The sequence below is a fragment of the Sus scrofa genome, chromosome 5 (assembly GCF_054392235.1).
Source record: "Sus scrofa isolate SSC_HxYL_T2T_F1_AM1 chromosome 5, Sscrofa_HxYL_maternal_Yorkshire_Landrace_v2.0, whole genome shotgun sequence".
NCBI lineage: Eukaryota > Metazoa > Chordata > Mammalia > Artiodactyla > Suidae > Sus > Sus scrofa.
This window is the reverse complement of record NC_139387.1, coordinates 25,520,772-25,532,053: the sequence shown is the minus strand read 5'-3', so window position 1 is coordinate 25,532,053 and position 11,282 is coordinate 25,520,772. Positions and strand designations below refer to the sequence as shown.

General features: G+C 49.7%; 2 protein-coding genes across 16 annotated transcripts in view; one reads left to right on the top strand and one right to left on the bottom strand.

Moving 5' to 3' along the window:
• Positions 1 to 212: 212 nt before the first annotated feature.
• Positions 213 to 7,040, bottom strand: NABP2 (nucleic acid binding protein 2). Of its 5 annotated transcripts, XM_013988307.3 has the most exons (8): positions 6,814 to 7,040; positions 6,012 to 6,124; positions 4,955 to 5,056; positions 4,399 to 4,537; positions 4,222 to 4,293; positions 3,952 to 4,033; positions 3,794 to 3,857; positions 213 to 746 (listed from the first exon to the last, which is right to left on the bottom strand). In XM_013988307.3, exons 3-8 carry the CDS (start codon positions 5,031 to 5,033, stop codon positions 547 to 549), a joined length of 636 nt encoding a protein of 211 aa, XP_013843761.1. In that variant the 5' UTR covers positions 5,034 to 5,056; positions 6,012 to 6,124; positions 6,814 to 7,040; the 3' UTR covers positions 213 to 546. The 5 variants fall into 5 exon arrangements, with proteins under 5 accessions (XP_013843761.1, XP_001929324.1, XP_005655662.1 ...); XM_001929289.8 differs by lacking the exon at positions 6,012 to 6,124 and having other exon boundaries at positions 6,461 to 7,040; XM_005655605.4 differs by lacking the exon at positions 6,012 to 6,124.
• Positions 7,041 to 7,206: 166 nt separating this feature from the next.
• The window catches only part of RNF41 (ring finger protein 41), a 28,319-nt gene continuing 24,243 nt past the window's right edge, over positions 7,207 to 11,282 (top strand). For 3 of the 11 annotated variants that reach the window (XR_014803364.1, XR_014803362.1, XM_084956070.1), the window contains exons 1-3: positions 7,207 to 7,375; positions 7,864 to 7,955; positions 10,174 to 10,358. The gene's annotated coding sequence lies outside the window, so the exon portion shown is untranslated. Of the gene's footprint in view, positions 7,376 to 7,808; positions 7,956 to 10,173; positions 10,359 to 11,282 lie in introns of all 11 variants that reach the window. The other 8 variants (XR_014803363.1, XR_014803361.1, XM_084956069.1 and 5 more) reach the window with 3 other exon arrangements.

Genomic DNA, 11,282 nt, shown 5'->3' with positions numbered 1-11,282 from the left:
AGTGGGGGGTAGGCAGGCAGGCCGGACAAGGGTCAGGGCAGGGAGGGGGCAGGGGAGGGGCACTGCCTTAAAGAGACAGGCCTACTTTGCCGAGGCCTTACCTGTAACCTAAGTCCCCGCCAGCCCCTAAGGATCCCCGCCTCCCCACCACCCCGTCCCAAAGGCCCAGCTGCTAATCGCTTCATTTTCCCACGAAAAGCAAAGGAGTCCAGTACAGAGTAGTGACATTTATTAGGAAGGAGGGATGCAATTAGGTTCCCGCATCACACACATGAAACAGACTGTAACTGTTGTTTCTAAAGAGGAAGGAGGGCAGGCAGAGAGGGCCCTGAATCCCAGGAAGTAGGCAGCTTCAGCTGGACAAGAGGGGAATATGGGCTTAGGGTGGATAAGGCCACCGCCTACCACCCCTCCAGTGAAGATTAGTGGCTAAAACACTCCTATGACTCCCCTGCCCCCCCAAAGCCAGCAGTCCAGTAGGAAGCTGTGTTCTCTAGCGGACACCTGGGTTATGGTGGGTGGCAAGAAGGGAGGAAGAAGGTCCTGCTATCTCTTGCTGCTCCTCCGGGTTTCTTTGCCGTTACTGACAGGGTTGCTGGAGGGGCCCGGAGGGCCGGCAGGTGTGTGGTTGGGCTGGCTTCGGGTAATTCGGGTGCTGGGGGGGTGGGAGGGAGTGTGAGGGGGGTGCGGGCCACCACCAGGACCTGGAGGGGCGCTCAGTCCATTCCCGTTCTGGCTCTCAGAGGCTAGTTGTGGGAGAATGGGAAGAAACACAGGAATTAGAGAATGGAGGTAGGAGAGGCGTCCATCCCCAACGCCTCCCTCCAAGCCCCAGTGAGCAGCACACTGCACCAAGCACGGCTTCACATTAAGGCCACGGGACCAAGTGCAAAGAGTGCAAGTTGTAGGAATGGAGTCCCAGAGAAAATACCACTATTTTGGAAGTTGCCACATGAACCCTTGTATGATATTTTTTTCTGTTTTATTCACCTCTTTATCACTAGGAATCAGACCTAGAATTAGGTGTTTAGTACTAGGCTCAAGGACCACTGACAAAATATCTCTTGACCAAAAGTGACTATAAAATTGGAGAAGCATGGAGAAGGGAAGGGCCTGAAGGTTTTGTTTTGTTTTTTGCTTTTTAGGGTTGCACCTACAAGTATGGAGGTTCCAGGCTAGGGGTCCAATTGGAGCTACAGCTGCCGGCCTACACCACAGCTACAGCAATGTCAGATCCGAGCGGCGTTTGTGACCTACACCACAGTTCATGGCAAAGCCGGATCCTTAACCCACTGAGCAAGGCCAGGGATTGAACCCAAAACTTCATGGTTATTAATCAGATTTGTTTCCACTGCACCATGATGGGAACTCCAGGCCTGAAGTTTTTGTGTTAAAATACAAGAGGAATCTTTTTTTTTCCCCACACCCAAAGGCATGTGGAAGTTCCTAGGCCAGGGATCAAACCTGTGCCACAGCAGTGACCCACGCCGCTGCAGTGACAACGCCAGATCCTTAAACCTGCTGTGCCAAGAGGGAACTCCAACATAAAAAAGATCTTGAAAAAGAAAAAGGTGTGGTGTGTATCATAGTAATACATGTTCATTTAAGGAAATATAAATAAGCAAAAAAAACCCCAAAAACCTATTACACATATTCTCATACCTCCAAAATAATAAATATTGTGAATATTTCCAATGTTTGATGGCTTCCTGGGAACTACATCAACTGTGCATATCATTATCACTGCACTTATCACACTGTATTTTCTTTTCTTTTTTTTTGGGCCACACCCACGGCACATGGAGGTTCCCAGGCTAGGGGTCTAATTGGAGCCACACCTGCTGGCCTACGCCAGAGCCACAGAAACACCAGATCCTAGCCGCGTCTGCGACCTACACCGCAGCTCATGGCAATGCCAGATCCTTAACCCACTGAGCGAGGCCAGGGATTGAACCCAAAATCTCATGGAGACTAGTCGGATTCTCCTCCTCTGAGCCCGGACGGGAACTCCATCACAGTGCATTACAACAATTGTCTGTGGGTCTATTTCCTTCAAGGACTGCAAGCTCCTAAAGGCAAGTGCTGTGTTTTGTCCTTGGCATTCCTCTTCTATAAATTCTTGTTAAATGAAGGCAGAGGCCTGCCTTTCACATACACAGGGCACCATGAACCCTAACTATAGGCCTATTGAACCCTGCTGCTCCACTGGACTAAGATATCTGCAGCCAAAACTGAAGGACAATACCCTTTCCTCAATTTGCAGAAAAAATTAGGAGCGTGTATAGAAAGGTATTAAGTTTTTATACCATACGTGTTTTTTTTGTTTTTGTAAATTTTTTTTTTCTCCTTGTAAATCTATTCTAAGTTGTGTCTGAAATACGTGTTTTTTGTTAAACCTTCTGATCCCATTAGGAGCTAACAAAGTGAATAAACATTTAGCAAATGGATATTAGGGGCAAACAGGTTTAAATATACCTTATTTAAAATATTTTCATAAATTGTGGAATTACAGAGACCTGAGAATAGATAGCAGTCATATTTTCAGTTGAAAGCATAGATGCTAATTTTTATGGTGGAATTAAATGTTGTTTTTTTTGAAACACCATGACCCTGGGTGGCTTTGACACAGACAATTCTGGAAACCATGGTAACTGGGGATGCAGACACAAACTGAGAAAGGGGTAGTGGCAGCCTGAAGCCTAGTGTCACAGGGAGAAACCTAAGGCATGGATCAGAGGCAAGAGAGAGTCAGACACCTCGGGAGTAGGACGACTCACTGGGAGATGGCCCAGAAGGTGAAAAGAGCAGTAAAAACCAGGTTTCTAAGGAGAGGTCGGGGGAGGAAGGAAACGATGTTGCTGAGTGGTTCTAATCCAAAGTTGAGGATCTGCAGTAGGCAAATTCCTCAAGAGACCAATAGCAGCGGCTTTCGAAAAGCTGGAAGAATCATAATCCCCAGGGGTAAGACCTAGAAGCAGGGCCTTTAGTTTTCAAAAGAGAGAAAACCCTAAATGGGAACTATTTTCTTTTCTTTTTTTTTTTTTTTTTTTTTTTTTGTCCTTTTGCCATTTCTAGGGCCGCTCCTGCGGCATATGGAGGTTCCCAGGCCTAGGGGTTGAATCGGAGCTGTAGCCTCTGGCCTACGCCACAGCCACAGCAACGCGGGATCCGAGCCGCGTCTGCAACGTACACCACAGCTCACAGCAACGCCGGATCGTTAACCCACTGAGCAAGGGCAGGGACTGAACCCGTAACCTCATGGTTCCTAGTCGGATTCGTTAACCACTGCGCCACGACGGCAACTCCCTATTTTATTTTCTTTTTTAAACTCTTTTTAGGGCCGCACCATGGCATATGGAGGTTCCCAGGCCAGGAAGTATAGCCTGAATGGGAACTATTAGTGCTTAACGTGGTGCAGTGTGGACTCCATGTTAAGTCATGTGAAGTAACACAGTACATTAGACCTGCGTAATGAATAGAAATAGCAAGGGGGAAAATGTTCTGCCAGGGAAGAAGCAGAGAGGGACAAGCTAGAATGAAAAGGGCAGCCTTTGTGGAGAAATAGCTCTCATTTTTCTCATTTTGGTAATGGCAAAAGAGAGTTCTACCAGCAATAGAAACATGCTCCCAGATCTTTTCACCCCAGGGACTTGCAAAAGAACTGGGAGAAGAATTGGGTGGAAGGGGATATAGTGAGAGAAAGATTTGAAAAGGGATGAGGGCAACATATCTCCCCAGGCTGGGGAGAGAAGGGGAACCAGGAGGACCAGTGGATGGAAGGGAACAGGTTTACCTGGAGAAGCGGCAGGGGGTCCCGTGGCAGGCTGGGGAGCCGTGGGGCTGCTGTCGTTCTGCACCTGATGGCCCAAAAAACATATGCATACCTTACTCCCTACCACGTTTCTTGGCCTGGCTTACCCTCCTTCCCCACAGCATGGCCACGGCACTCACCGTCTTGTTGGGTGCCTGCTGGGCACTGTACTCTGGATTTGGTTCACTGAAGTTAGGAACCTCAGAATAAACCATACAGAATCTGCAAGAGGAGAAAGTGGCAAAGCCTCAGGCCCATCCTCTGGGCTAGCACTTGGGCAACTCTGGAAGCCTCAGAAAGGTCCAGTTACAGGACAAGGAATGCACGCCCTCGTGCTGCCTCCCTGCAGACCTCAGATGTCCCCCCTTGGCCTGGTGCTTCTATATTTCAATCCCCAAGACAGCACTTACTCTCCAATCTTCTGAAGGTCACCCCCACGGCCAGTGTACAGTGTCAGACAACCTTTGAACACTGAAGCGTACCTGTGGGGGCACAAAAAGCAGGATTCAGAGTTACAAGGACTGTCAAATCTAATCCTGCTTGACTGTCACTGTCCTTGGTTAGCCAGAAGTCACCGGGTGGCTTACCCTTTGGTGAGCCGGATAATGTCCCCAGGCTGGATCAAGTTGCCCACGTCGTCCCAGACAGAGATATTGATGCTCCCAGTTTTGTCTGCCACTTTGCAGGTCCGAACCTCGTGCCCGTCCTTTGTTTTAGTCACTCGCCCTGGAGGGAACGGATCAACGGGGTGGGGGGGATGTCAAATAAATGGGGGCAGTGGAGGTCAGAGGGATGAGGTCTAGATGTTGGTGGAATGAGGGAAAAGCCGTACAAACAAGGCAAAGCCAAACCCCTAGAAGGTGGGGAGAAAGGGGATGGGTCCAGCACCATGGAGAGGGTCCTGCGTGGAGAGAGACCCACTTAGCCCTGGAGGCTTGGATCTGCCAAGAGTTCCATCTACCCCACACCGGAATGCAACTCTCTAGGAGGGAGATAGAAGAGAGACTGGGAGTGAGCAGTGTCTTAGGATGTGCTCTGCCACAGGAAGTACAAATTAAGATCAGAGGTAATGTTCTCTTTCTCCAGACCCCCTGACCGACCCTGAGAAACCACGCATTTGGCCCTGGGCCCCAGCATAGCCACCTGTCTCCAGCACAATGAAGATGAGGTTCAGGTTCTTGAGCCCAGGCTTGATATCCTTCACGAAAGTCTCCGTCGTCATGCTGCTCGAGCCTCAGCACCCCACTAGAAGGGGGAAAAAGGGGATGAAGTTTCAACGTTTGAAGCCTTTGCCCCCATGTCCACTTCACAAGGCCTACCTTACCACACTAGGTTAGGGTCAGGCAGCCTGAAACCCTCTAACCCCTCTAAAAGGGTAGAAACGAACTTCCTCAGGGGCCTCCAAATTCAAAATCAGAATTTGGGGGTCTCTGGATAGGCTGCTTCGGGGCTGGAAGCCTCCCTCCCGGGGTGCTCTTTTAGTCTCAAGCCCCGAAGTGGGGAAGCCGACAACAGGGGTAGGGAACCTGGTGCAGAGCCAGGGAATGGAATCTTACTCTCCAAACCTTCCCGAACCATCATCTGGACAACCGCGCACTCGGTCCATCCCCCCCCCGCCCCCCCTCAGCCCACCACCCACCCAGCCAGCCGGCCGGACAGTGCACGTAACTAAGCCGCCCGCAGGGGGAGCCAAAGGCCCCGCTGCCGCCGGATGCGGACCAATGGAACCCAAGAGTGCGAACATTCCCGGAAGTTCCCCCGGAGGGCCTCTTCCAGCCAATCAACACCGCCCTGGCTCGTCCCTCGCGTCCCGCCGCCGTCCCCAAACAGCCAACCGCGATCCGAGATTCACGCGCCGGGGACGGGGTGGGTCTTTAGATATTAAAGGAGCCTCGGGGAGGATTGGCTGCGCAAGGAAAAACATAGACCACCAGGGGGAGCCTCAGGTCCCAATTTTCCTCTATCTGGGAGAATGCGCTAAGAAGGCGCTAAGATTTTTCTCTCCTAGACCTGACACAGTGGAAAAAGAACCAAAGGTTTTTGGAATTCGGCGGACGAAAGTATGAAATCTGGCTCATCACTTCTTTTCTCGACAGTTCTTAAATATGATTGCATCTTGCAGACGAGAAAACGAAGTTATATAAAAAGCAGTGCCTAGCACACAGCAGGCAGTTTCCTCCTGTTCTCCAATTTCTCTAACCTGCATCTTTATTCCTGATTTAGATTCCTCATCTTTCATGCATTATCCAGCTTGGTCAAGGTCTCTGGAGAAAGTCGCACTCACACGGGAGACAATAGACACACACCCACATCCTTTGGAAGTAATGGAATTGGGGCACAGAGAACAACATTTGCATTAGTCCCCCTCACAGTTTGAATCAGTTTCTAATGCACTTATCTCACTAGATCTCAGGGTCCCCCCTGAGGGCTGAAGAAGCCCTAATCTGTAGTTTCCTTTGAGACTTGTTTCATAATCAACAAAAGGTAGCTAGCTCTGTAAAGTGTATAAACCAATCACATATAAACAATGTACATACATGTGTATTACTATTTGCTTAGAGAATATCCATAATAAATACTGCTTAATATCAGATTAGCCTAAGAGGCTATATGATTGTAATGCTTTGGTTTGCTTAATCAATCCCTTACCTTCTCCTAGAGGGCTTTAGACTCCACCTTGACTTTCCTTGGAGCTCAGGTTCTCTCCCTCCCACACCCCCAGCCACGGTGTTGTACCCTAAGGAAATCAAACCACAACCCCAGAAGAGGAGCATTTTATCTCCCTCTCTCCCCTTAGGTGTTTCAAGGAACTGTACGAGCGTTCGGAAGGTCGACGTAAATACCGCAGGAGTGTAGCTAGGAGAGGCAGGCAACCCGCTGAGCACCCTAGATCAAAGTTTTCCGATCAGACACTCCCTCATTCCCCACCCCGTGGTCGCCTTGTTGACTACAGTATCCATTCCCATGACTATGAGTCATAAGATCGGCTCCGGGATGCTGACCACAGCTCTGGAAACGGGAGAGGGGCCGGGCAGACGGCAGGTCACACTGCAGGCCGGCCTCCTAGCGACGATCTCGCACCAAGCCGCATCAGCTTTAGGGCACGGAACCGGTGCACCCTTCGAAATAGAAGTCTCGCGCTCCGGGAGAGTCGGCCTCCAGCTCGGCCCCCGACTTTCAAGCACGGAAGAACATAGAGTCCTTCCTCCCAAATGGCTATACAGTTCTCGCTGGGACCATAAAGACTTCCGGTGTGGAACGGAGGCCTGGCTAGCCCTCACTCTCCTCGTTGGCCGCTCGTGGTTTCTAGCCCAAGGCTGAGTTAAACAAAGGGGCGGGGCTTGGTGACGAGTTTCCGCCAGGTTGCGTAGCAGCGGTGGGCGGGGCCAAGGCTCAGTCTCACAAGGCGACGAGTGGTCGGAACCTTATCCCCTCTCCTTCTCCTTCCCCTTCCCCTTCCCCTCCCAGGATAGGCTGGCACCCGGCACCAGGGTTATCCCGTGGCTGCTGCGGCCTCAACTCCAACGGGTCGGGGCACGGAGAGTCCAGACCGCTTCCAGGGCGGTGCGTACGGCGCCTGCGCAGGCTCCCACCTAAAGGAGGGCGTGGGAGGGGAGGGGGCGATGTCCCAGGGGGATTGGGACCGGGGTTCGAGATTTTGGAGGTCAGGCGAAGGGACGGGAGTAAAGATGAAAAATGGAGGAAGGGAGGAGTCCAGAGGTGGTAAAGGAGCGCTGGAGGGTGCCTTGTTGGGGAGGCCCATTGGAGTGTGGGAGCCTTAAGAAGTACGAGAGGGGGCCTAGGCCGGCTGGAGGACCGGGGGGGGGGGGCCGGGATTTGGGTGCACAACGTGGTATTTAAATGGACAGTGATTGACGGGCCGGAAGGGTAAGCAGGGAACCATCTGGGGGACAGCCTGCGCAGGGGCGGTGGAACCTGAACCCCCGCCCTCGAAGCGCCATAGCTTGGCTCCTCTCCCATGCCTTGTCTTTGGCAGCCTTGTCTTCCTCCTCCATTCCTTTCCCCTCTCTCCCTCCCACCCCTCCATGAAGGAATCTCACATTCCTTACATCCGTGACTTGAGTTTGCAGCCAGTCCCTCTTCGCGGGCTTCACACACCAGAAAGCCTTCTCCAAGCCAAAGCGTAAGAGAAATTGAGGAGTGAGGAGGAGGGGGCTGGAGAAGGAGCAGAAAGCTGAGAGGGGTGAGGGTGTTTGGCATTGGGACAGACAGACATCTTCCCCATTCAGAAAGTAACTTCATTCCACCTGGTAGCAAATGTGGCTGTTAATGAGACCACTGAGCCACTGTCCTTAGGGACCGGGCTGTGATAGTGATAGTCTAATCCCTTTCTATACAGGTGGTTTTAGTCTGACAATAGAACAAGAAGCTGATAGTGTTGCAGGCTGATAGTTTTCCCCTAGTTAGGAATGGGGTAAGACTCATGGAGGGAATCTGAGTGTTGCAGTAATATTACTGCCCTGTGTGTCCAGCCGACTTTGCGGCTGTGGCGGGTTCCCAGTATTGGGGAAGAAAGTTTCTTTCAGGCATTTCCTCCTGGGCCTCATGGGCCGTCTGAATTTACTTGGCATTCTATTACTGCAGATATCTTACCTGAGAATAAGTGGTATTCAGTTTCCTTTCACATTTATTATGTCATTTGACAATATGTAAGGTAGGTAAGGCAGATATCATTTTCCCTATTTGAGAAGTGAAGAAATTGCAAACTACAGAAGTGTTACATGGCTTGTTAAAAGTCGTATAGCTGGCAGAGCTGGGACCAGAACCCAAGTCTTCTGACTCTTGGTCCTCCTCTTAATTGAAAAATCCTGTTTTGTTCTGGTCAGGGGAGCAGTAGAATAGGATTGGTTTTCCCAGGATTGGTTTTCCCAGGGTGGATAACTTTGCTTTCTGAGTCTGGGCCTTGTCACGACTAGACAACAGCACAGGTTCCTGGAGACATTTCTCGAGGTACAGGTCTATATGCCAGGCTGCTGGGAAATAGGTTCTCGCCAAAATGGAAGCAGTATTATACTGTCCTCTGTATTATGGAGGGGGAGAGGCATATCAGCTTCCCCCTTACCCCCAGCTGCAGGGCAGAGAAAAATGAATCTGGCATTGCACCTTTATCTCTCTGATTTTATTTATTTATTTATTTATTTTTTAGGTCCGCACCCATATGGACGTTCTCAGGCTAGGGATAGAATCGAGGCTGCAGCAGCCAGCCTATGCCACAGCCACATGAGATCCAAGCTGCATCTTCGACCTGCAGGATCTGAGCTGTGTCTGCGACCTACACCACAGCTCACTGCAAAGCTGGATCCTTAACCCACTGAGCAAGGCCAGAGATCGAGCCTGCGTCCTCATGGTTACTAGTCAGATTGGTTTCTGCTGAGCCACAACAGGAATTCCTCTGACTGGTTTTAAAACACCACACTAACATGTTATGGCTGATGAGCATGTATACCAGACTTAAGATGAAATGGTCTGTTTTATGCATAAAAATTGTTATCTTGGAGTTCCCTGGTGACCTAGCAGTTAGGAATTCAGTGTTGTCACTGCTCTGGCTCAGGTTCGATCCCAGGCTTCTGCACGCCTCGGGTGTGGCTGAAGGAAAAAAATCATCATTCTGTTCCTTCCTAATTTAGCCCTTCATCTTGAAAGATGTAAAGGTGAGGAAAGGAATGTAAATAGTTTCTAGTCTCCTGCATCTGAAGCCTTGTCTCTCTCTTCTTGGTTTCATCCTTTTAGTAAGGAGAGTCTGGTTAGCCAAATCATACTGCTACCTACAGTCTTCCCAGTTGTCTACCCTGCAATAATTTCCTGATTTTTTTTTTTTTTTTTTTGAAATCTTGATCCCTCTCAGGAGTATTTCCTGACTTAGAAAGTAGAATGGCACCTGTGCCAACATTCTTGAGTATCTTCTTATGAAGTAGTGTTTTCCAGGTGGAGAGTAGGACAGAATTCTTTTTATATGAAATAATGTATGGGAAAGCACTTTGGAAACATTAAAGCATCATGGCTCTGTGTGTTGTATAGCCAAAGATTTGGACTCCTTGACTTGACTTGTAGTCGTGTGCCCTGAACAAAAGAATGGTTTTCTATCTCAAACAGCTCCTTTTCCCTCCCTTTCTTCTTGTCTCTTTCTCGCCCCCTCTCAGCTTTGTTTAAAACATCTGGCCCCTGCGTGTGATTCCTTAGCTGATGAACTCTCTCCTTAGAGGGTAGCCCTGAAACCTCTAGTCCCTAATGGACTTGTCTCTTTCTCTTCAACCGACCCCCAGATCCAAGTCTGTCTCATCTCATTGCCAAGTGCAGGTAGTTCTCCTGACTCACCTTTTCTTCCTTGTTCCTATTAATAGAGCGCTCCTGATTGTGACATCACATCCATCCCCTTGGCGATGGAGCTTGTCACTAGGAAGGAAGACTCAGTCGGAGAATAGCCAACAAGATGGGTTACTGGGAGCGTCTCCTGAGTGGCACTGAGTGGAGGCATCAGGGGGTTGGAGCCTTGTGAACAGGGAACCTGCCCCCCAACACTTGGAAGGTAAAGAGCCTTGATTCAGAATCCCATTCAGGGCTTCAGCCCTCTTCTCTGCCCATCCGGGTTCCTTCTGCTCTTAAGAACCTGATTCTCAAACTTTTCTGTGTAAAACTTTCTGTGATTAACCCACATCAGAATGTTCTTCTTTGCATATTTATGTCTTACATGAACGATTAACTTTTATTACTTGGTGTTAAATTGCTTAGTAAATTTTATCCTTTAATATATTTTCTGTTCTGTATAATCCCTCATGGGCTGAAGCCTACACCTTAGTTTAAGGATAGGGATTGTGTTTTCTGTTTCTTTTACATGTCTCTACTGGCAAGGGGGTTGTGTATATAGAGTGAATACTATACAAGTATATGAGTTTTGGGATCACCACACAAATAGTGCTTGGTGCTGGTGACCAAGTAGGAGGTCCTTGCTGGTCTTGACACCTGATAGGCCTCGCTTTAGGTGTTAGATGAGGTGGGTAATTTTTGTTTTTAGGGCTGCAGGTGCAGCATATGGAGGTTCCCAGGCTAGGGGTCTAATCAGAGCTACAGCTGGTGGCCTACACCACAGCCACAGCAACATCAGATCTGAGGTGCGTTCTCTGACCTACACTACAGCTCATGTCAGCTCTGTGTTACATGAGCTTTTGAAGAATTGTGTGCTCTCTGGATTCTTTTTTTTTTTTTTTTGTCTCTTTGCTATTTCTTGGGCCGCTCCCGTGGCATATGGAGGTTCCTTGGCTAGGGGTCTAATCGGAGCTGTAGCCACCGGCCTACGCCAGAGCCACAGCAATGCGGGATCCGAGCCTCGTCTGCAACCTACACCACAGCTCACGGCAACGCCAGATCCTTAACCCAATGAGCAAGGGCAGGGATTGAACCCGCCACCTCATGGTTCCTAGTCGGATTCGTTAACCCCTGCGCCACGACGGGA